This window comes from Penicillium samsonianum (assembly GCF_028829775.1).
Source record: "Penicillium samsonianum strain IBT 33392 chromosome Unknown utg000007l_segment0_segment0, whole genome shotgun sequence".
Classification (NCBI taxonomy): domain Eukaryota; kingdom Fungi; phylum Ascomycota; class Eurotiomycetes; order Eurotiales; family Aspergillaceae; genus Penicillium; species Penicillium samsonianum.
In genome coordinates, this window is record NW_026643265.1 from 3,834,614 (window position 1) to 3,856,557 (window position 21,944).

General features: G+C 47.6%; 9 protein-coding genes across 9 annotated transcripts; 3 read left to right on the plus strand and 6 right to left on the minus strand.

Moving 5' to 3' along the window:
• Window positions 1–148: 148 nt before the first annotated feature.
• N7471_012306 (uncharacterized protein) lies at window positions 149–1,255 on the minus strand (the record flags this gene model as incomplete). The annotated part of the gene is made up of 1 exon (XM_057285025.1): window positions 149–1,255. One exon carries the CDS (start codon window positions 1,253–1,255, stop codon window positions 149–151), a length of 1,107 nt encoding a protein of 368 aa, XP_057131291.1.
• Window positions 1,256–1,987: 732 nt separating this feature from the next.
• On the minus strand, window positions 1,988–3,260 carry N7471_012307 (uncharacterized protein; the record flags this gene model as incomplete). The annotated part of the gene is made up of 3 exons (XM_057285026.1): window positions 1,988–2,501; window positions 2,566–3,044; window positions 3,105–3,260. 3 exons carry the CDS (start codon window positions 3,258–3,260, stop codon window positions 1,988–1,990), a joined length of 1,149 nt encoding a protein of 382 aa, XP_057131292.1.
• Window positions 3,261–3,889: 629 nt separating this feature from the next.
• N7471_012308 (alpha/beta fold hydrolase) lies at window positions 3,890–4,917 on the minus strand (the record flags this gene model as incomplete). Its single annotated transcript, XM_057285027.1, has 3 exons — window positions 3,890–4,063; window positions 4,117–4,470; window positions 4,552–4,917. The coding sequence occupies 3 exons, from the start codon at window positions 4,915–4,917 to the stop codon at window positions 3,890–3,892; spliced, it is 894 nt and encodes a 297-aa protein (XP_057131293.1).
• A 3,389-nt stretch (window positions 4,918–8,306) lies between these two features.
• N7471_012309 (non-ribosomal peptide synthetase) lies at window positions 8,307–11,345 on the plus strand (the record flags this gene model as incomplete). The annotated part of the gene is made up of 1 exon (XM_057285028.1): window positions 8,307–11,345. One exon carries the CDS (start codon window positions 8,307–8,309, stop codon window positions 11,343–11,345), a length of 3,039 nt encoding a protein of 1,012 aa, XP_057131294.1.
• Window positions 11,346–11,850: 505 nt separating this feature from the next.
• Window positions 11,851–12,588, minus strand: N7471_012310 (acetoacetate decarboxylase family protein; the record flags this gene model as incomplete). The annotated part of the gene is made up of 1 exon (XM_057285029.1): window positions 11,851–12,588. One exon carries the CDS (start codon window positions 12,586–12,588, stop codon window positions 11,851–11,853), a length of 738 nt encoding a protein of 245 aa, XP_057131295.1.
• Window positions 12,589–14,738: 2,150 nt separating this feature from the next.
• Window positions 14,739–15,799, minus strand: N7471_012311 (uncharacterized protein; the record flags this gene model as incomplete). Its single annotated transcript, XM_057285030.1, has 2 exons — window positions 14,739–15,549; window positions 15,606–15,799. 2 exons carry the CDS (start codon window positions 15,797–15,799, stop codon window positions 14,739–14,741), a joined length of 1,005 nt encoding a protein of 334 aa, XP_057131296.1.
• A 1,326-nt stretch (window positions 15,800–17,125) lies between these two features.
• On the plus strand, window positions 17,126–18,706 carry arp6 (actin family protein; the record flags this gene model as incomplete). Its single annotated transcript, XM_057285031.1, has 4 exons — window positions 17,126–17,630; window positions 17,690–18,395; window positions 18,452–18,514; window positions 18,568–18,706. 4 exons carry the CDS (start codon window positions 17,126–17,128, stop codon window positions 18,704–18,706), a joined length of 1,413 nt encoding a protein of 470 aa, XP_057131297.1.
• A 660-nt stretch (window positions 18,707–19,366) lies between these two features.
• On the plus strand, window positions 19,367–20,252 carry N7471_012313 (BRcat and Rcat domain-containing protein; the record flags this gene model as incomplete). Its single annotated transcript, XM_057285032.1, has 2 exons — window positions 19,367–20,037; window positions 20,093–20,252. The coding sequence occupies 2 exons, from the start codon at window positions 19,367–19,369 to the stop codon at window positions 20,250–20,252; spliced, it is 831 nt and encodes a 276-aa protein (XP_057131298.1).
• Window positions 20,253–20,386: 134 nt separating this feature from the next.
• Window positions 20,387–21,462, minus strand: N7471_012314 (3-hydroxyacyl-CoA dehydrogenase family protein; the record flags this gene model as incomplete). Its single annotated transcript, XM_057285033.1, has 3 exons — window positions 20,387–21,117; window positions 21,184–21,283; window positions 21,334–21,462. The coding sequence occupies 3 exons, from the start codon at window positions 21,460–21,462 to the stop codon at window positions 20,387–20,389; spliced, it is 960 nt and encodes a 319-aa protein (XP_057131299.1).
• Window positions 21,463–21,944: the final 482 nt, after the last annotated feature.

The following is a 21,944-nucleotide window of genomic DNA, read 5'->3' on the forward strand; positions in this document are numbered from 1 at the left end:
TAGTCGGAGGTCATGATTGAAGAACGCTTGTATAATATCACCATGATTTGTTCTATGTACATATACATAATATCGCTGCCCATACTTTTCTCGGGCTTTTGTCATCTCATTATCAGCTTCTTTGCAGCTTCGTGACAGATAATTACATTCAGTTTTCTTCGATTGACTTGCTGACCTCGTCAATCACCTTGAGCCACGTCTTCGACCATGTAGCGAACTTGTCGGCAGGTGCATCATCCTTAACATTTGCAGCGCCCCAGGGTGACGCGACCAACTCCACCGCTTGTGTGGCACACTTCCTCGTTTTCCGCAGATACTGAGCAGAGGTTTCAAAATTGGCCTCGTACAACGCGCCAGCTGCCTCGTCGACATCGTCCGGGATAGCTTGTAGATTCAGCATCAAGGACTCCAGCTTCTTAACACCAGACGAAGAAGCCAACGGCGCATTCCCGGCATTCTTCAGCCGGTTGTTGATGATAGCTGGGTAGGCCTGAGCAATAGGCTTGAGGAAACGAAGGGTAGATTTCTTGTGTTTCTGGAGGGCAGCCGTCTCCTCTCCGTCATCTTCGTCATCGTCCTCGCCCTCATCATCATCTCCACCCTTCCCATCATCACTGAGAACATCATCGAAGAAACCATCGTCTTCTTCTTCCGGATCCCAGTCCTCGATTTCTTCAACCGCGTCGCGAACCAGATCCCTCCACTGCTCAACGCGGCGCATGACAAATCCGACAACCCCCTTATTCGCAACATCGGTTGTAGCATCACACGCATCCCAGACACGGCCCGTAGCAAGCATCACAGCATCCTTCTCGGATTTCGTCACACCGCTCTCCTTCCCTGTATCCTTCTTCTCTTGATCTTTCTTCTCTCCAACGAGCTTGACCTCCCGAACTAGCGCCGAAAGCTCCGTCAAAGCCGTCTTGACAAGAAGCAAGACCTCGGAGTGAAACGCCTTGGTGTATTGCGCCGGTGTAACGAGAAGGGAAGCGGTCACGAGCGACGGCAGCACGGATTCATTGAGCTCGCGGAGCACGGTGCTGACAGCAGAATGTGTGAAGGGCGAGGTAATGGCCAGCAGGGAGAGTTTCGTGACGTGTGCTTTGAGCGCGCTCGAGGAGGCCGTTAGGAGGGGCAGGGCTTCGGCATCTTTTGCGTCCTCGGTTGCGGCTGTTGGGAGCGTGGTGAGGGCTGTTTGGAATTGGCCGATGAGGGTTAGGGTTGTGTCGAGGGTCGCAGATAGTTGTTTGGACATTGTGAGGGTCGTGGGCTGGCTAGGGGTGGGTTGGAGGGAAGTGTAGTAGAGAAAAAATTTGGGCGGTTGGGTCTGATAATTATCGCGGGGCTGATTAGGGCTCTGCGGGGTCACCTGGAATTTCTATGTCAACCTTGGAATGCTGTTAGCTTGAGGCTGGTTTGATTGGTCTGCTATTTGCAGATGCATCATGCTGATCTTGATTTCTATCTTTATTTTTTCTCTTGGTCCAAAGATGGTGATAGTTTGATGCTAGCATGTATCAACATCGTTTACCTTGAATTACGTCGCGAAGAGCTCCAGTACCTAATAGCCATTCATGGCTTGTATTTGATGCAAACCCCAAATACTCCAATGCAGTAAAGCTGCCTTGCCGATTTTTTGCTCAGTAAAACCAAAGGGCCCCCGGGGCCCGTGAGCGATCTCGTCCCATCACGTGCACCCTATTGTATATAGCGCTGCAGGGACAGGCGGTCCAAACAACATTAAATAATGTATATAGCGGTAAAATGCTCGTCTCTAATTGATTAGATGTGCCTACCTACATAGCTAGCGGCCTGATTTCTGATCTGGATTATACAAGCCCACAGTACTTTTTACCCTATGATGCACATCATCGATGTATATTTTAAGCTAAACATCTCCCCGGCTCGCCAGTAGACAAGCAAAGAATGACACCCTGTGGTATGAACCGAAATTCCATTCTAATTATAATACAAAGGATAAACTCATTCAGCGCGTAGTCTGCGTAAACTCCTTGTCGACTCGAATATCAGTCAGGGGAATCTCATCCCCATCAGAATGCTCACCAACCCTCGGACCCAATACATTGGTGTACGTTTTCCCTTGGTCATAGTCCGGCCTGAACGAGGCATCCATTCGTGACTGTTCTCCCACTAAGCTAGGATCATCTGGTAGGTGATAGAAAGAATGTCGTTTCGGATGTTTGGTGTGCTGAATGATATTGGAAGTGGACTCCCCAGTTGCTGAAGGCTGAGTGACAGCGTCCGTGGTTTTGGCAGTTGTTCTGTTTGTACTTTTGAAGAGGGCCATAACGCTACCGCTGATACCCAGCGTGCGTGCTATGAAACGGAGAGCAGGGCGGATGGTTGGGAGGTTAGCCGAAACGATGCCGGCGGACATTTCGATCGCAGTCCAGCCAACTGTTGGGGCGAGAGTGTAGGAGGAATCAGTTGCACTGTAACTGAAGAGGACCGAGAAACGGTACGCGGAGGCGAAGACGACGCTGTTGAGGTTAGATTGGTTTTTGTGGGGTGGGGGGTTCTTTTTGTGGAATGTTAACGGCTTACAAGAATCCCAAGCTGAAGGCAATTAAAACGGCTATCTTCTCCGGAATTCGAAGTTGGAGCTTCCATACTTGTGGAATTGGAAGGAGTAGAATGGCAACATCGGTTGCGATCGTTGAGACGGCGTTGGCGACCCATGTGGCAACCTGGTCGATGCACCGCCCTGGGAGGTCGGTATACCATAGTTTCTGGACGGGGACGCAAATGAAGATGAAGAGAAAGGTTATACAAATAACCCAAAGGATAATAAAGGCCCCAATGATGTATGCCCATGTCTTGAAGTAAGGAAAGCGGAAAATCCGGTAGTACATGAGCAGAATGCTCAGTTTGGTCCATACCAGGTTGAACACGTAGAGAACTTCGGCAACAACAAGATATTTTGCAATCAAAATCACGTTTTCTGTCGGAAGAGTGTCTGCATGGAGTCCCATTCCCTTATGAATCATGGCGAAGATGAATCCGACAACGACCAGGTTCCATAGCTTATTTTTGATCAGAAACTCTGCGGTTGGGAATCAATGAAGTGAGAGGATGGAACTAACCATAGAAAAGATGACCATATAGTCATCCCACCACAGCTTTTGCATCCGCTCATAACGGGCAAGTAGTCGAAGACAAACCGTCACGAAGGCCAGCACCGTGACAGAGGCCGTGGTAGCTACAGACCAATCCTGCAGACTGTCCTCATTGCTTTCCATGACGTTTGGACCAGGGAGGTAAACATAGAACAGCTCGGCAAATGTTGGGGCAATAAAATCTTATATACGGAGTACGGAGTACACGGCCGAGTTTCTGCAGAGAAAAGTCTCATCTTTGTGTGAAGAATACAAGACTCGTAATATTCCAGGAATCCCACTTTTGAACGTTTAGATGACAAGCTTGGCGTCTGGAGTCTGAACTTAGTTAGTTCGGTAGTTGGCCGACACCGTGTTAGGCATTTGCTCTGGGGTCTAATATCACTAATACATATTATGTATCATTAATATGTATCACTAGTTAGTATGTATCACCCACATGTAATGTAAACTTTAGGAACCGTTGAGTAGATGATTACATAGGTAGCTTGCAGATCGAATGTAAAAATTACCCACGTGGATGCAGGGGTTGCAAATTCCCGTCATTTTTAGGAAGGTTTTGGCTAGCAGAAAATACGAAAAAAAGGCCCACTCTATAAAACAAGAAAAATAAAATTAGGTACAAGTTACATGTCACAAAACTAGGCTAAAAAAAGAAAGTATTGGTTTTTAGAACTATTGACTGGCTTAGTGGCATTTGTTAGTGGCATTCCAGCATATCCTCGATTCTATACAATAGCAATAGTGGAACACTAATTGTACTTCGTTACCATCTCCAGAAGGGCCTCATCCACCTCCTTTGGGTTAGTGGCATTCAAGTAATGCGCACCCCCTTCAATCATCACAAGTTTAGCCTCCACAGACGAGGTAAAACGTTTAATGTGTTCCGCAGGAACGATCGTCCCAAAAGGAGTGTCTTCAGTTCCCTTATCGATTTGTTAATGCATAAGTCATCTACATCAGTAAACATAGGACTCACCTGTAGCCAATAAACAGGACATTTGATATCCCCGATCCGAAGCAGGAGCCCATCTCTCTCTAGTAGGCAATTCAGCGCCATTCGGACCTTTTTCCGGCCCTCATCGCCCTTATACACTTCCTTCAAGGTCTGGGTCCAGAACGCAGATCTCGTTTCTGTGGCAGCGGCACCAAAGCCGATTCCCCCCACCAGTCCACACCAGACATCATCCACAACGAAGTCGGGTGTAGCCGAGGGGCTGGTCCACTTCTCATAAAACACCGTGAGATTGGCAGCAGGATCCCAACAGCCCTTAGACCGAGAATCCAAGGATTCATAATCCATGGATGTTCCGAGAGGCATGAGACCAAGAATCTAGCAATATGTTAATACCATTGGTTTGGCTTGGCTTGTGGAATTAATCAGCAGTTCATTGACTCCAGGGCTTGGACCTACCCTCTCTGGGGCTAGAAGGGCCATCCTAGTCACGATCCACCCCCCCTGACTTGTCCCTAGGACGAACGCTTTCTGAATCCCAAAGTGGTCCATGACCTGTAAGGCCATGTGGGCAGAATCCCAGTACGTAAAGTGTTCCGAGGGAGAACTGGTCGAGCCATGACCTAATGGCTCAATGGCCAGAAGATTCATGGCATCTGTCAAAACTTTGTTGTTGAATTGGTCATGGTAGAGAGACACGGTCATACACATCGAATTCATGAGCACGCATGTCGGTTTGGAAGGATCATAATGATCCTTCGAGAAGGCGTATCCAGCCTTGATGCCACCTAGGTGTGGAACTTTGATAGTTTGAAGCGCAGCCATTTCGTAATAATCAGTGGTGTTCGAGATGAATGTGTGATTTATCTACAATAATATACTTTGGGGGGAAAGGAAGTCAATATGCCAACTAGCCGAGTTAGCCCCTCCATATTCTCCTACCACATACACGTCTGTAAAAACTCCGTATGGAGCATGTAAATCCCGAGACTTGTGCAGCGCCCTCGGTATTTCGTCCTAAATCAGCGATTGATCTCCAATTTACCGTCTTGTGGAGTCATTCCGACAGACCGATTGTCGGGATTTGCTCATCTTGTGCACAATTAACAACCGCTCCAAGGCCCACATACACCGTACTAAAGCTGCCGGGTGGTGGGGCCGGACGCTTTCTGAGATATTACTGGTACATCCACCTTCCAGAAAACCGTGCCTCATCCGCGTATGTATTGAGGTATTTGTGACAATATCGCCACATTTAGGGGTTTCAGATGGCAAACCTCTGCCAGGTGGGTCTGCTCAGGGCGGATCATGCTCTTGCTCAGAGCATGATTGTGGTTTTTCAGTACCTAGGAATGTTGCACGTGATCTTATGACAGATAGATCGGTTGGCTCTCGGTGGCCCATCAGTAAGTTGCGGTCCCCACAACTGATTGGTGACCTGTGTCTTGGCATTGTACCGTAAAATACCGGAGTATTATGAAAACTGACAGTGAACGTCTTCAGGCCAGAGGGTACAGAGGGAGATGTTCTGGCGGATTTATGAGGGCGGTGTAGTGGATTCCGCTTCCGGCTGGATTCATCCTCATGGAAATAGCTCTTTCTACATATGTAGTTAGTCTTTCTTTTATCATCATCGAGGTGATCGTTGAACCCGATTGAACCCATCGTCACTTTTATCAGATCCATCCCATCCTTCATCGAGAAATACCCTCCTGATCACGTATAACCCCTTGCGGATCGTACCAACTAGCCTGGTCAGGAGGATCATCCCACTGGAAGAGTGGCCTGGATCCGGTCTGTCAAAAACCAATGTTTTCTTACCAGTGATAGCCGGACAACTACGTCTTAACATTCCCATAGCACGCGTTATCTTTGTGGCGCAATGAACCATGGCAACGAAGCTAGCTAAATTCTACGATGTATGCTTAAGCTTATTCATGATATGATAAACGGGGGTGAAGTTTTATGTTGTAGGGTACTAACGGCCTCTATGTGCAGATCATTCAGGCCAGATCCTCCAGATGTTATTAACACAGAGGGGTTGTTGCTCTAGCTAGTTAGTAGCAAAGGACCTTTTATCAGGGTGTTTTATGTGTCCAATTTTACATGTGCGACTCGCCTCCCGAACATCTTAACAAAGTAGAGCGCTTGAGTGTTTGTAATACCAGCTGTGCTAGCGCATGGAGTTTTGCACGATTGAATTGGACAACTACTGTAGTGAACCACCTACGTTGTTGCCTGTGCTAAGTCACACGCTTCCGCCTTTGGTCGCTGCTCAAGGTAGCCTGTTTATCCCTATATATCGTAAGCTACCATTATGCAGTATCTAGCTGGATTTCCTTCCCATGCCAATTATCTTTAGGAATGAAAGCGATGATAAGATGATAGAAGAGGAGGCAATTCTTCATACGGCCATATGAGGGAGGTATCAATGCAAAGCAATATCAGGAGACTCCGAGTCGGAAACGCTAACCATTCATAAATGTACAATTATCCATATGCAATCATATCAGTGGGGGCAATATAACACTACTTCTCCTATAATACTGATTTCGTGTTCCAAACACCTTGTTCGGTACTAATGCTTTTGGCGCCTGGCTGTGCTGATGGTATGACTGAGTTCTTCCAACCTAGAGTTGTGTTGTCGTAGTAAAGGTTCTAGCAGATCCACATGCGTATGGCCAACTGAAGGACTCACAAACTGAGATACAAGATAACGTTGGTGTTTGAACAAATTTGTTGGACTGGCACAGCCTGGCTGTGAGCAGCGGAAGAAACCAAGATTGGAACCGGAATAACGTACCATCGCATCTCCAAACTGTGAAATTTCAGGTCCACATCGCTCGAACATGTCAAGGCAATCCTTGCCTAATGAGTGACATACACCATGTCAATGCCCCGCTAGATTTAATATCAGGTTTATATGTCGCATTCAGCTACAATCATGACGGGAGCCATCTTGTACCTTAGGCATCTCCAGATTTTCGATACCCCAGGATTTGTACTGTAGCAGCATGGTTGTAGACATAATATTTGTGCCTAATGGATATCGTTAGATGCAGTTACAAGGATACAATCTATTCGGTTTCAAGTAGCATAACTACCTACCAACACCAGTTGTAGTATACGAGTGGGGTTGGGATGGGCGACTTCCCATAACGCCCTCCAGTCGGACTTTGCGCGATCCGGCTAGCCTCTCTCTTAGTGTAGTTCAGAGTGTCACCAAACCTAAATTGGTGATACAGTACAGTATAGTATATACGTCATACCAGATTTGCCCGCGTCATTTGAAGAGTTTCGAAGATGTCTTCTGCGAGGAGCATGTCTTCAAGGTTGGTCCCCTCCTTCAAAATCCCTAATATAAACACACATGCTCGACGGCACGTGTTCTGGGAAAGACTTGTATATATTGAGGACAAATATTCACACATCCGCATTTTGCTAGGCTGTCTCTTGTCTAGGAGGGCATTTCTGGGCAGGGTGAAAAAGTATTTGCAGCACACTTTGGGGGTGGCCTGGGTATTAAGGAAATGCGCGTGATTTTGGGTGGAGTGTGTCGTTGCAAATGTTGATTGCCTACACGTGGCCGCCACTGAGCAACGGAAGGGGCAACTTTAATTAGAGGATGGGTGCATCGGAGCTCAGTCCACCGTGTGCAACAACACAGAATTCAATCACTCTTATTCGATAGACAACAACGCCGTCAATTTTGGGCGACTGATGGAGGGGATGGGTCATTTGATAGGCCTAATTTGGCTGAGCGTGCAGCGAATACAATATGGTCTTTCTTCACTGAGCTGGCTGCATTGAAATCTGAGAGCAACACCCGTGGATGCAAGAGCCCGCACATAGGATCTGGGGTTGCACCGGATGAGAATACGACAGACACAACCATCAATCCCTAGGCCCAAAGCTGCTTCTGGCCCGAAAAGGAACGATATTGAGTTATGTATTTCTTCGAGGTCGTGCTACTTGTGGAAATGATCAAAGATCTCAGAAAATCATATCTGATAAAGGATATTGTGATACGCGTCGTCATGTCCGAGCAAGTCGAGAAACGAGCCGTACAAACGTATAAAGGAAGCCACTTAGACGTGCTATCCTTCGCTATCAAATGAAATAAAACAACTCAGTTCTTCATATCTGGATTAGACTACCTTCGATCTTTCTTTCATCTGCCAACTCAAACTGAAATCATTCGTGACCAAAACAAGATGGAACAGCTGCTTTGCAACCGAGCCAACGAAACCGGTGACTCTCTGGCTGTTATCGATGGAAAGCATCGTTTCACCTACCGTGATCTTTTGGCCAAGGCTGACATTTTGGCCACGGATCTACTCCACAAAGGACTAGCCACTGAAGAACCCGTGGGTATTGTGGCTGGGCCAGGTTGGCAGCAAGTTATTGCTCAAGTCGCGGTGCTGAGGGCAGGGGGAACCTCTACACCTATTGATCCGTCTGTGCCTGATATTCAACTCCACGCCATGCTTGGCCAATTAAGCATCCAATTTGTCATGACAACAGACAATCTATGGGCAAGAGTGTCTCAATTCGAGGTACTGCTTATCGAAACGGTTTTGAATCCTGAACGCCAGACAGAGAAATACGGTGAAATTGATGTGATTTCTGGGAGATCAGAATGCCACAGAAGTCATCTTCTCCATACATCTGGCTCCACAGGAAATCCCAAGGCTGTTCAGATTTCTTCGAAAGCTTTGCTCCACCTCGCCACATCACTCCCATTCGACATTGGACAAGGTGATCGGGTCGGGGAGCTAAACAACCCAGGATTTGATCTGTCTTTGTTCGAAGTCTGGGTTACACTGCTTTCCGGTGGTACAGTTGTGCACATCCCGAAGTCCATCGTTAAAGACCCAGCCTCCTTTACCGCCTTTTTGAAAGACGCGAGCATTACGGCAGTCATTTTACCCTCCACCCTCTTCACTGCGGTATCCGCCAGCTCTGCTTCTGCTTTCCAATGCCTTCGCCATGTTGTGAGTGCAGGCGAATCACCCAGTCCTCAGGCAATGCAAAGGGTCCTCAGCAGTGATGGTCCTCCTCAAAACTTATGGAACGGCTATGGACCTACAGAAACAACATGCCTCTCGACTCTGCAGCGGGTGACCCAGCAGGAGACCCAGTGTGGGTTGCCCATCAGTGCTGGAATACCAGTTGGAGACACTGTGCTCCACCTCCTTGATGAAGACCGGAAGCCAATTGTTGACGACGGAATTTCAGGCGAAATATGCATTGGAGGGCCAGGCTTATCTACTGGATACCTGAACCATCCCGAAGCAAATGCTGAAAAGTTCATTGAGGTTGAGCTTGCGAAAGCTCAGGACTCCGGTCGGATGGAGTTGACCCGGTTGTACCGGACGGGTGATCTTGGGATGTGGAAAGGGCTACCGAAACGCCTCCACTACATTGGGCGTGTAGACCTCCAGGTGAAACGTCAGGGTTTCCGTATTGAGCTGGAGGAAATTGAGCGGACCATCGCAGCAAACGATAGTGTTCAGGGAGTGGCCTGCTTGCACAAGAAAGCCGATGATGGTTCTGGGTCAGATCATCTTACGGCTTTTGTCACTCCAGCAAACGGTACACCAGTTGACCCTAGAGAAATCATCAAATGGATGCAAAGCCGACATCCATATTACATGGTCCCGGATCAAGTCAGGATTGTTTCTGAGATTCCGCTGACTTCTCGCGGTAAAATTGATCGTGCCGCCTTAGCTAGGGAGACCCAAGTACCTCGACCCTTGAAGTCCCCTCACAACCATGGAAACGAAGAAGACAAGGGCCCCCTCGGCACGATTGTGGAGATCTTGGAAGGAATCCTAGGGCACTCTAATCTCGGTCCCAATGACAACATTCTTTCTCTCGGCCTGTCATCTTTGCAAGTTGCTCGATTCCTTGGCTTGATAAAGCAGAAAGTTGGAACATCGCTATCAATCAAGGATCTATACATCAATCCGAGCGTTGGGTTCTTGGCAAACCACCTACATCGAGCTGATGAAGTAAATTATGGACCATCTGAAATCCTACAATTTGAAGCTGACAGTCATCTTGCTGATGAAATTGAGTTGATTCCGGATTGGTCTTCCGAGGGTTGCGTGTTCCTTACAGGTGCTACCGGATTCATCGGGGTCAATCTGTTATATCGTTGGCTCTCCACGTCATCTATGAAGTCGATAGCGTGCCTCGCTCGGGGCAATGAACATTTCTCGCCTATGGATCGGATAAAGAATGCTCTCAAGAAATACGACCTCTGGAGCGAAGGAATTTCCAGGGAAATGAAGAGAGTGATTGTCCTGGATGGTGATATAACACAGGAACGCCTCGGCCTTTCGCAGAGTGACTATCAGTGGCTCACTGGTTGGGCACCAGCCGTCTTTCATGCAGCCGCGAAGGTCAACTGGTGTGATCCATACAGCGGCCATTTCGCGCCAAACGTCCTAGGAACCAAGAATGTTCTTCGGGTCGCAGCAGAAGGGCGGCGAAAGACCTTTCATTACATCTCTAGCATTGACGTCTGGGCAGTCACTGGGCTTATACTCGGAACCGAGGTTGTGTCTGAGGATGGCCCACTCAAAGTCCATCTCGCTTCACTCCCTTTTGATACCGGCTATGCCCAAAGCCAGTGGGTAGCAGATGAGATGGTGCAAAGAGTGCGTGACAAAGGCCTTCCGGTGACTATCTACCGTCCTGGATTTGTTGTTGGTGACAGTAAAACAGGGGCAGGAAATCCAGACGATTTTTTTAGTCGAATGATCGCCGGATGCGTCCAACTGGGATACTGGCCGCACCTGCCGTCCCAGAACATGGAATATGTCACCGCCGACTACGTTTGCGATTCGATACTGCATATCGCTTCAGACAATCGCAACATTGGCCGTGCCTATAGCCTTAGTGCGCCAAACCCGGGTCTAAGTACCAACATGGAAAGGTTATGCATGTTGATCAACCAGGCTGGCTTTCCACTTCAACAAATCTCATACCCAGACTGGTTGGAAAAGCTACAGGCCTGGGATGGGCTCGAATCGAGCCCCTTGCTATCTTTGATGCCCTTGCTTGCAGAGCCCGTCCTGCGTGACGCTACACGTCTTCAAACAAGCAAGTATTCGCCTGTATACGACTGTGTGAATACCTTGAAGGCAATTGCCGGCCGCAGCGATATTTGTTTTGTCCAACTCACACCGGACCTCATCAAGAAGTTTATTAATTTCTGGACTCGCAAAGGTTTCCACAGAATCTGATTTAAGGTGTCTAGATAGAATACTGATAGAAATCTGGCAGTACGACAATGTATGGACAAAATCAGATATATTGAAATCTCTAACTAAAACGACAAAACCCGCGTTTTCAACAATCTGTGCGGATATCGATGACTGTATTATGCACTTTTGTATGGTATGCTTGGTACCAGTTGTCATATGATTTTCCGGGTAAAATACCCTGTACATCTGTATTCAACTCAGTATTCGACAGATGCCACCATATTTCAGGACTTTATCGCTGAGCTTCTTCAGCAGTGCGGAAGACAGCCCGTACCTAAATCTGTTCTGGTCATGGACAACGCGTCGTTTCACAATTCTGAGAATCTTGCACAGATGTGTGCCGACGCAGGAGTACTGTTATATTCGAAAACAATACACTTACGAATGGTTTCACTGCCACAATGACCTACAAAGACTAGGCCTAATTATGCTTCAAAGTTGAATGGTTCGCACGCATCCATTTGAACAATAACTAAAAGTGTGACTATAACTGGAACACTTTTGTCGGCAGAGGGATTGCAAGGGATGCATTCCGCAATAGAGTCGCTGATACGTATCGAAGGACTTTGACTTCATGCATCGGATCGAACATCGATGGCTCTGGGAAGCAGATAGAACCAGAGCCTTGCCAAACCTCGCTTGCCTCCATACTGATATCCACTGGCACTAGTTCCTTGATGGACGGACTTTGACCCGAAACCGCAGAGGGGATGACTCGTAAATTTAACCCCTGGATTGTTGTCTCAACCGGGCCCTTCACTTTCTGTTTAGGCTCGAAACCAACTTCAACAATCTTTTGACCTATAGGTCTCTCCACGTAGCCCCGAACAACTGTCGATCCAGTTTTCGACGCTAACGTCACGTTCCCCAATTTCTTAGGAAATCCGAATTGCTCGCGGCCGCATAATACTGGTGAGTCATTGTCTAGGATAAGGGAAAGGAAGTAGTCAAACGTGTTGCCGTTATATTTGACTTTGACCGAGTGGACATATTCGTTGTATGGACCGAAAGAGGTCATATTGTGCTGCACAATCATTACCGATACCTGTGGCTCGTCCTCGAGCTCTAACATATTCGGCACAAGATGGCGTACGCATAGCAACGATGTTTGATAGGTAACTGTGAGCACAGTTTCACTTGTAAAGTCACAGCCATCCACAGGATACGGAGGGGCATACTGTGGAATGGCCACGTTGGATACTGAGAGCGAGCCAAATGGCATTTTGGAGTACTAAGATAAATAGTTAGATGGGATAGCAGGAATTTGCCACGACAGGCTATAAGCAATAGTTGTTGTTCAGGATGGCGGTAAGGATAGATACATTTTTGTTAGGACCACCTCTGAGTCCTACGAGTTTGGTAAGTATACAAGTGAAGACCTCTGAGAATGGGCATCTCGCTATCGACCTGCGGGGGCTTCTTATCCGTTGTACTATGCTAAGCGATATCACGAGTATGACCCTGTATGACATAGGATATCTCTTCTATATCTTCTATCGATGGGGGTCACGGCAATTTTTAAGCTATATAATGATGTCATGGTAGAATGAACTGCTGTCACCGAAGGTAAGGCTACATTGCATAGAAAATTAGGCACAAGATTTCTCACCCCCTCATTGGTCTGCCGCCCTATCCCCCCCAAGGATCTGGAGATATCTAAGCCCAGTGAAACATATGCTAGCGTGTTTTATGATAAGGCTTGGAAAATAATTTGAGAGTGTGTACATATGCGGGGAAATCTGTTTTCGCATATGGCAGTATGACAGTGAACAATCGGAGAGATTGCATTAAAATCACCGCATCCTTTTCTGATATCCTGGAATATTGAATAGCCCTGTCTGGATCTCTGAGTTGGGATCCTGGGGTCAACCAAGAACATAATAATAGCGTTGTTCATGGCTGCATGAACCCGCGATCGACCCTTCTATCTTAGGACACACCCCAAAGTGGGCGGAAGTACTCGCTGACGTCATCTGCTTCGTGTTTCTTGACGCCTGACCTTTAAGTACAATACACAAGTCGCTGAACCCATGTTTTAACTGATTCTAATTTACGGTCTCGGGTCTAGATCTAACCATTGAAGCCCTCTAGAATATTTAGTATGGGAAGACTAGCACGGTGGCTTTCGTTGAACAGCAATATTAGTTATTCAAACTTTTATCTCTATCGACCAGGATGAAACTGGAAACTTTTCTTCTCATAACGGCAGGCATTGTTACCGCTTCCCCACTCACTGACAAAGCGAACTACGCTACATGCTCCAATATTAACCAGATTCCAAAATGCTGCCAGATTCTACTTCCTGTTAACGTTCTAGGAAAGACCGTTGATATTGGAGTTGGATGTGCAACCTGTATGCAATGCCATCCCCTTCCTATCAAGGTCTTTGATTTCGCGATTCTGGGTTTACTTATAGGAGCCTGCCACGCTCCTAAGAGCCTAGTGGAGTAGTTCCCAGTGAGTGTAAGCTATATTATTTACGCTAATGATTCGCTTATAATCACCCAGGTTCCTAGGAACCCGAACGATCTATTAAGCCCTTAGATAAGTGATGTCACTCTAGATATTATATATATTTAAATCCTATGCTGGGTTACACTCCCGTATATTTACAACGCACTCAAATGTCTCTTTAAAAATCCCACGCTACTTTTTATTTGTTGCATTCCATATTCATGTACCAAATACCTAATGTGGTGGGCACTTCCTGGGACATAAATTATTATTGCATTCTGAGTCGACCAGGATGTGTTCAATGCCCAAAGATCCGTTGCCAAAAAGCGGCGCCCCTCAAATTCTGCTGCGCTTTGTCATAGCGTAGTGATGGAAATAATCACGAATTACTTGCAGTATATCGAGAATGCTGTCGCCACTGTGCACCGTAGTGGAAAACCAATATAGGAATGAGAGCAAAGACCAGGCCGAGCCCTCCAAGCATAGAAAAGCCTCCGCCATACCCGAATCTCTCAGTTATATGCGATATTGAGAGCGGCAATAACGCCCCAGCTAAGCATCTCATTGATATCAGACCAGCCATTGCAGATGCCGAATAAAGCCCACAAGCATCCACAATGTACGCCGTCAAAGGGGACGAGGACAGCATCATAGAAGTACGGAGCCATATCATTGAAATAATGAGCACACACAAGGGTAGCCTGTATTCGGCGCACCATCCATACAGAATCACAGCAGGGGGGGAGGGTCAAGGCTCCGATGATACTGAGTGGTAGGCGGTATTCGGGCAAGCCATCTCCGTTATTTCGCGCGCGAAGCTTGACGTATATTTTATCTAATAAGAATTTCGAGATTATAAAGCTGATGATGGTTCCAATGGCTTGAAAATATCTCATTAGTCCATACACTCGAAAGATATCACGGGGCAGCTGTAGCAATCTCACCATTTGCAATGAAAACAAGACCTGTTGCAGTTGGCGATAGTCCATAAATATCCTCCAAAATCTCTGGAAGTGTTGTGGTTACAGTGTAGAAATGAGAGAAAATGAAAGATCCAAACAGTATGAGAGCCACCAAAACACCCGAGTTGAGTAGAACCACCGCTGGGCGCATGATCGAGTCTCGAAAGCTCGCCAAGTCCACCGTAGGACGCTTGTTCTTCTCGAACCCCCCAATTTCAAGAGTCAGCCAAGCCGCCCTCCGGCGCAGGATTTGGACCTTATATGTTTCTTGGAAGAAGGTTAAGAACAAGATCTGACAAATGCTCGCCATCACAACGCTAATCCAAATGATAGCGCGCCAGCCTAGAGTCTGCAGAATAGCACCGCTAATAACCGGACCCACGGTACCACCGATGAGGGGAGTGAACATTATCAGAGTAAGAGCAGTGCCCCTTTGTTCTGGAATGAACATATCACCGATAATGGCAGGGCTCAGTACGTTGGACGCTACTGAAATACCCATCAGAGCGCGTGAAACGATAAGCAGTTCTGTGCTGGGCGATAAAGCCGCAAACAAGGTAGCCACAATGAACATCGTGTTCATAGTCAAGTAAAGGTGATAGCGTCCAAATATCTCAGATAGCGGGGCAATGAAAAAGGGCCCTACTGCCTCGCCTAGCTCCCATATTGTGACAAGCATAACAGTGGCAGATTTAGCCCCTTTGCTACCGTTGAGATCATCAATGATATGGCCTGCTATGGGGGTTACCGAGATGCAGGTGAATGTGCTGGATATCATTAGCTACAAGCTGGTATTTTGGGCAGGGCTAGGATCGATACGTACATTGTGAAGCCCATAAGGGACAACAAGGCCACGATCCCCCATTTATAGAAGTCGGGCCACTCAAGTGGATTTTCTGGGTCCCCATTTCGGTCGAAGTCCACCGTGTCTCGTGAGTACTCGAGACTACTGCGATATTCACTTTCTGATTCAAGCAACAAAGGATCGGCCTCTTCTGTATCTGGTGAGCCAGGCATTGTGTCGGTGATTTCTTTTAGCTGGGAATATGCTTGCGATATGGCGAAGTGAAATGGTCTCGAAGAGGCCCCTAATCAGTCGCGTCATCTGAAGAATGATCATCTGAGAATCATACTGCCCCTGTGCCGGGATGATCACCCTCAGGCATGCAAGGGGGTGGTGATCTGCAAGTTGATGTTCTGTACGTATGTCGACCCACATCATGTATACTTTGATTGATTAGTATTGAATTGTACTGGGAGCCCAAGAGATTAGCTTAATTCATACCTCAGATGCATTCCCTTAGAAGTCTCACTCTGTACGATTAAAGGTCCTCGCAGAACGCTTCTATAGGAACATTGGAGATTACATTGCTGCCGTGGGGTTCGGAAATCATTCCATTCATATAATCTAAGAGTCCAAATTAGGAAACCCCGTTGGGTGACCCTTCCGAGAAGCGAGACCGTGCTGCCGCTATGGACATTCTATGGCCCTCAGGCCATACACCTGAAACCAGTATACCTTTACAATCTTACCTTAGAAGATAGTATCTTACTTTGTGCCTTCCAATTTTGTGTCATCACGCCCTAGTGCGTTCTTTTTTTGGAAGGGGAACGAGACTAGGAGATCGTGCACCTCAAGAAATAGGAGCAAAGTGAGAAGTGAGGGCCATCAAAAAATTATCGCAAAATAAACAGTATTGTGGGGCAAAGTGCTCCTTTGGGTATGGACCGATCGTGGACTGAGGCACAATAGATGCCTCTGATCAGTGAGCGTTCATTGGACCTCAAGGACCAATTACGTGACGGCACTGAGCAGCTCAGAGTCTGAGCCCGGACTGAAATTTATTCTGTGAGCCTGACTCTGAGCGCCCTCATAAAAGCGGCGGCAGCTAAGATAGGAAAGCCCCACCCGGCAGAGGAAATATGGTACGTATAGCTACCCTACGTACGAAATTGAAGTTGTGAATAATGTCGTGCAACTACAAGCCCTTCGGAAATACGTTTGATTGATCTACTTAAGCGCTGATGGGAGCCAATAGATAGACCTCAGGTCCTAGCTTCGAGACCAGTGGAGTGCATACGTTGTACACATAGACAGGAGTTTTATCTGATAGAGCAGCCGCTTACCCCTTGCTTGCTGAGCGTGAACAATGGACAAAATGTTTCTCACGCCGTAGACCTTGGCGGAGCTGTACATGACTACATATGTTCCTACTTTGTACCCGGGGCAAATACTATATTACCTAAGCGGGAATTTTCAATATCAAACAAGACAAACATCTTCATCATTACATCCCAGCTTGACGGAAGCTCAAAGCTTTTTGTTCATCATTGCCAGCCATAATGGGAACAGCAAAGGCTCGCGCTCCTCCAAGGACGCCCGCAACACCAACACAGCCCGTGGAGACGTCGCGGTACCTTCCAGACAAGACCTTTGTCATCGACAATGGCGCGTACATGATCAAAGCCGGCTACGCTTCTCATGCCCCGGCCTCCGACGAAAGCGTTTCCGCCTGCTCATCGATACCCAATGCTCTCGTCAAAACCCGCGATAACAAGATCGTCATCGGTGCACAGCTAGCGACAGTCAACGACTGGAATGAGGCGATGTTCCGGCGCCCGGTGGAGAAGGGATATATTGTGAACTGGGAAGCCGAGAGAGAGATCTGGGACCAGTCTTTCTTTGACGGGAAGCCGACGGCTCGGAATCGGAAATATCACATCGCGGAACCAGAAGACACTACCCTTGTGCTTACGGAGGCGCCGAATGCTTTGCCCATTTTACAACGGAACGCGGATGAGATGGTTATGGAGGAATGGGGGTTTGGGGGATATGCGAGATGTTTGGGTACGGTGGTCCGATTATTTGGTGTCGCATATGATCCTGTACTGACTTGAAGTCTTTAGGTCCAACCCTCAACGCATGGAACGAAATCCATTCACTCTTCGGCGATCCTCTCTCCAATACATCCGACACATCTATCTTGCCCGCAGATTGCTTACTGGTCGTTGATTCTGGCTACTCGCACACCACAGTGACCCCGGTTTACAAAGGCCAAGCTCTTCAACGCGGAATTCGAAGACTCGATCTTGGAGGCAAGCACCTTACAAACTACCTGAAGGAGATTGTGTCAATGAGACAATACAACATGGTGGACGAATCATATATTATGAATGAAGTCAAAGAGGCGGTCTGCTATGTCAGCAATGACTTTGCTGGTGATTTGGAACATGCATGGAAAAGTGGCCGAAAGCGCCAGAGTGGCCCCGAAGAGGGGATTGTGTTGGACTATGTGCTTCCAGACCCCAATGCAAACAAGAAGGGCTTCATTCGACCGCATGATCCTCTTCTGCACGCCAAAAAGAAGAAAGGGGCTGTTTCTGGGCTCAGCGCGGAGGTGTTGTCGGAGGATGTACTGGTGCTTGGTAATGAGCGCTTTGCTGTCCCGGAGCTTCTATTCACCCCCGGAGATATTGGTATGAAGTCAGCCGGCATACCCGATATGATTCTTCAAAGTTTGTCGGTTCTGCCTACTGGCCTGCACTCTGCCTTCTTGGCGAACGTTCTCGTTGTCGGAGGAAATGCTTTGATTCCGGGATTTATGGAAAGACTGTGGGTTCTCGGAAGTCAATTGGTTAAAGTTTCTACTAACACACTATTTTTTACAGAGAAACCGAATTGCGACAGATTGCCTCTGCTGAATGTGTCGTGAGAGTACGCCGGGCTAAGGAGTGAGTGGCCATCCATCTGGTTATCCTGACTTTGAAAGTACTAACCTTAACAGCCCTGTTCACTCAACATGGCTAGGAGGCACTCGCCTTGCAGCAAACAGAGAGGAACTCAGCAAAGTATCCATCACTCGCCAAGAATATCAAGAATACGGGTCAGGATGGGCTGTTCGACGATTTGCTGGCCTTGTATGAGGTCCCACTCGTCTGAACAGTCTCTGTGGGATTAAGTACGGGAGTTTTTAACGGTGGCTGAAACCGACAGCATTTATAGCATTTAGTGATACCCTATTTTTTCAGTGTCAGTGGTCAATGTACAAAGTCGTTTGGAATATATAAAAGTTTAGTTCAAGGCTAGAACACCGTACTCCTCACATTACGATGTGATTATTCGCTCTAATGTTGGAATAAGCTGTGTTCTTGCCTGTTCCGGAAATTACCAGATCCATGGATCCCACGCCTGGTTCCTGTTCACCTTTATGCTAAGACTATTAGCTTGAGCACTTCGAAGACATCGTTGTTGTTTTTTTGCGAGTCAATGGAATAAAGGAGACCTCCAAGAAGAGTTGGTCTGGCCGAAGCCCGCTTGATACACTGACTACAAGACAGCAATTCCTAGAATGTAACCGTCATCCCATCATTAACCATGGGCTCTTCAGGAACAAGAAAGAAAATAGTGTTTGCCCATCCATGGCTAAATGTCCGATCCCTATATGGCCTGAAAGATGAGGCGTACCCTGCACTTCTACATAAGAGGACGTCTTTCTGGCTTAGACTCTGAGATCTGACCATGCACTTTGTCCCTCCTTGAAGGGCACAGTACCATCCCCCCATTGATAGCGAACTTACAGCAAAATGCCTAAGAGCCGGTCGTCCATCCGAAAACTCCTAGACTACTTGGAGCGAGTATTCGCAATCAAGAAAGTTGGCGAGGAAGTAGGCCTGTCAGTAAAGCACAAAGCCAATCGAAAGCCAGTTGAAAGCAATATATTAACTCTTCACAGATGCACAGGGTGCTTCCAAAAGGTCCCAACGACCAATCTCTTGACTGCTCCTTGTGAACACCAATACTGCCCCTCATGCCTCCGTCGAATGTCCTCAACAGCCCTGGACAACCCGGACATGTTCCCGGCAAAATGCTGTTTCCAAGAGATCCCCGCAAAAGCACTCGTGGCCGTCATGAGCTCTCGAAACAAAAAGCGCTATATCGTTCGATGGGAGGAGAATAAAATCCCTCCTCTAGAGCGATTGTACTGTCCTCGGCCGACGTGTGGCCGATGGATCCCCACAAAGAGCCCCGGGGGACGGTTAGGATATCGTGTCTGTCCTCATTGCCGGGCAAAGGTTTGCTCCAAGTGTGGTGACTTTTTCCATCTCGGCTCGTCATGTAGCCATGACTCTGAGACGAAGGCGACGTTGCGACTGGCAAAGGAGAATAATTGGCAGAGATGCTCCAATTGCCTGTATTTGGTTGAGAAGGTGGATGGATGTAACCACATCGTTTGTAGGTGTGGACATCAATTTTGGTAAGTTCATGCATGCACACCCTAGGTAGAAAGATAATGCTAATCGGAAAATAAGTTACCTTTGTGGTCAACGCGGCAGATGCGGATGTCCCCCACGTGGTCTCGAAGACGAAGACCTGGATACAGATGGGGATATTGATGTTAATACGCTGGTCGCTGCAATGGAGCAAGCGGAATCGGCAGGTGAACCTTGTTGGTGGGAGGATGAGGCTTAAAGAATGAGGCTTAGAGAATGGATGAGGGCGGGTAATCAATTTTTATTTCCAGCAAATCGCGATCTAGATTAATATGATGCAGGAAGGGTATCTTGATCGAAATGCTTTTTCTCCATCCCGGACACGCACAGCAACTAGTAGTCGTAGAAACCCTTACCGCTCTTCTTTCCAAGCCAGCCAGCATCCACCATGCGACGTAGGAGACCGGCGGGTCTATACTTGCTGTCACCAGTCTCCTGGTGGAGAACGTTCATGATTGCAAGGCATGTGTCGAGGCCAATGAAATCAGCCAAAACAAGGGGGCCCATGGGCACGTTGGTGCCAGTCTTCATGATGTTGTCAATATCCTCACGGCCACCAACCCCAGTCTCCAGACAAATCACGGCCTCGTTAATGTAAGGCATCAAGATACGGTTGGCAAGGAAGCCAGGTGTATCGGCCGACACAGAGGCCACCTTACCCATCCGCTGGACAAAGGCGATGGCAGTATCCATGGTCTCCTGGGATGTTTGGAGTCCACGGATAATCTCCACACCCTTCTGGATGGGGACAGGGTTCATGAAGTGGGTCGAAATGACCCGGGAGGAAGCCTGAAGGTCGGTGGGGTCCGCGCTTGTGGCAGCGGCAATCTTGGTGATGGAGATGGAGGAGGTGTTTGTTGCGAGGATAGCATGCTTTGGGGCGATCTGGGCCAAGCTGGCAAATATTTTTGACTTCAGATCCGGGATCTCAGGCACAGCCTCAATGACGAAGTCGACTGCAGAGAGACCCTCCAGCGTCAAACTTGTGGAAATAAGCCCACGAGCTTCATCAGCTTCCTCTCGGGTGAGGCGCTGCTTTGCGACATCCTTTTCGAGAAGCTTATCTATTATCCAATGCCATGTCAGATAATTCCAGGTGACTGCAGTAACCTAAACCGGAGCTCGCGTACCGGCAAACTTGAGGCCCTTATCTAAAGAGGCCTGCGAGGTGTCGACGAGAGTTACCGGGACCTTTGCCTTCTGTGCAGCGACGAGGGCAATTCCCAGGCCCTGAAAAAGTGTTAGACCTGCAGCGTGGTTGTATATTTCGTGTTACGCACCATTTGGCCCGCACCGATAACGCCTAGTGACTTGACCTCGGCTGCGCGGAATACAGAGGTTGAGCAGAAGTTTCGGGCCACCGCAGGGCCTCTGCGAAGGGAAACAAAGCGAATAGTAGAGGTAAGCATGGCTGCAGTGGTCTCTGGAGCTTCGGGGGAAAATGAACAGAAGAAGTGAAGAATGTAAGTGCGAGGAAGCAAATCGGTATACTGACTGCTATGACTTCACGTGCTTTCGGACGTCCTTATATGGCGCTCGACAGTGGCCATTGAGCATATATCTCACCGCCTTATGTATCGGCCAACCATATGCTAAATTTTGCAATCGTTTTTGTATCGAATTACATCAACCTCAGACGTGATACTTTATATTTACGGCTATAGAGTAGATCCGAGGATAGTAGGTGTTGAGTAGAAATTATGGGGTACCCTGCTACTCATATAATCCAGAAGAAGGGCCGAAAGGGGAATATTGAAGCCTGAAGCTTAAGTACCCCAGAAACCCAACAATATTAGAAGTGTTTTTGAGAATGTCTAGTGAGAAACCAGAGATTTTGCAATATCTAGGCTAGATTCTTGAGAGTACAGTTGATGTCTTGGGGGTAGAATCC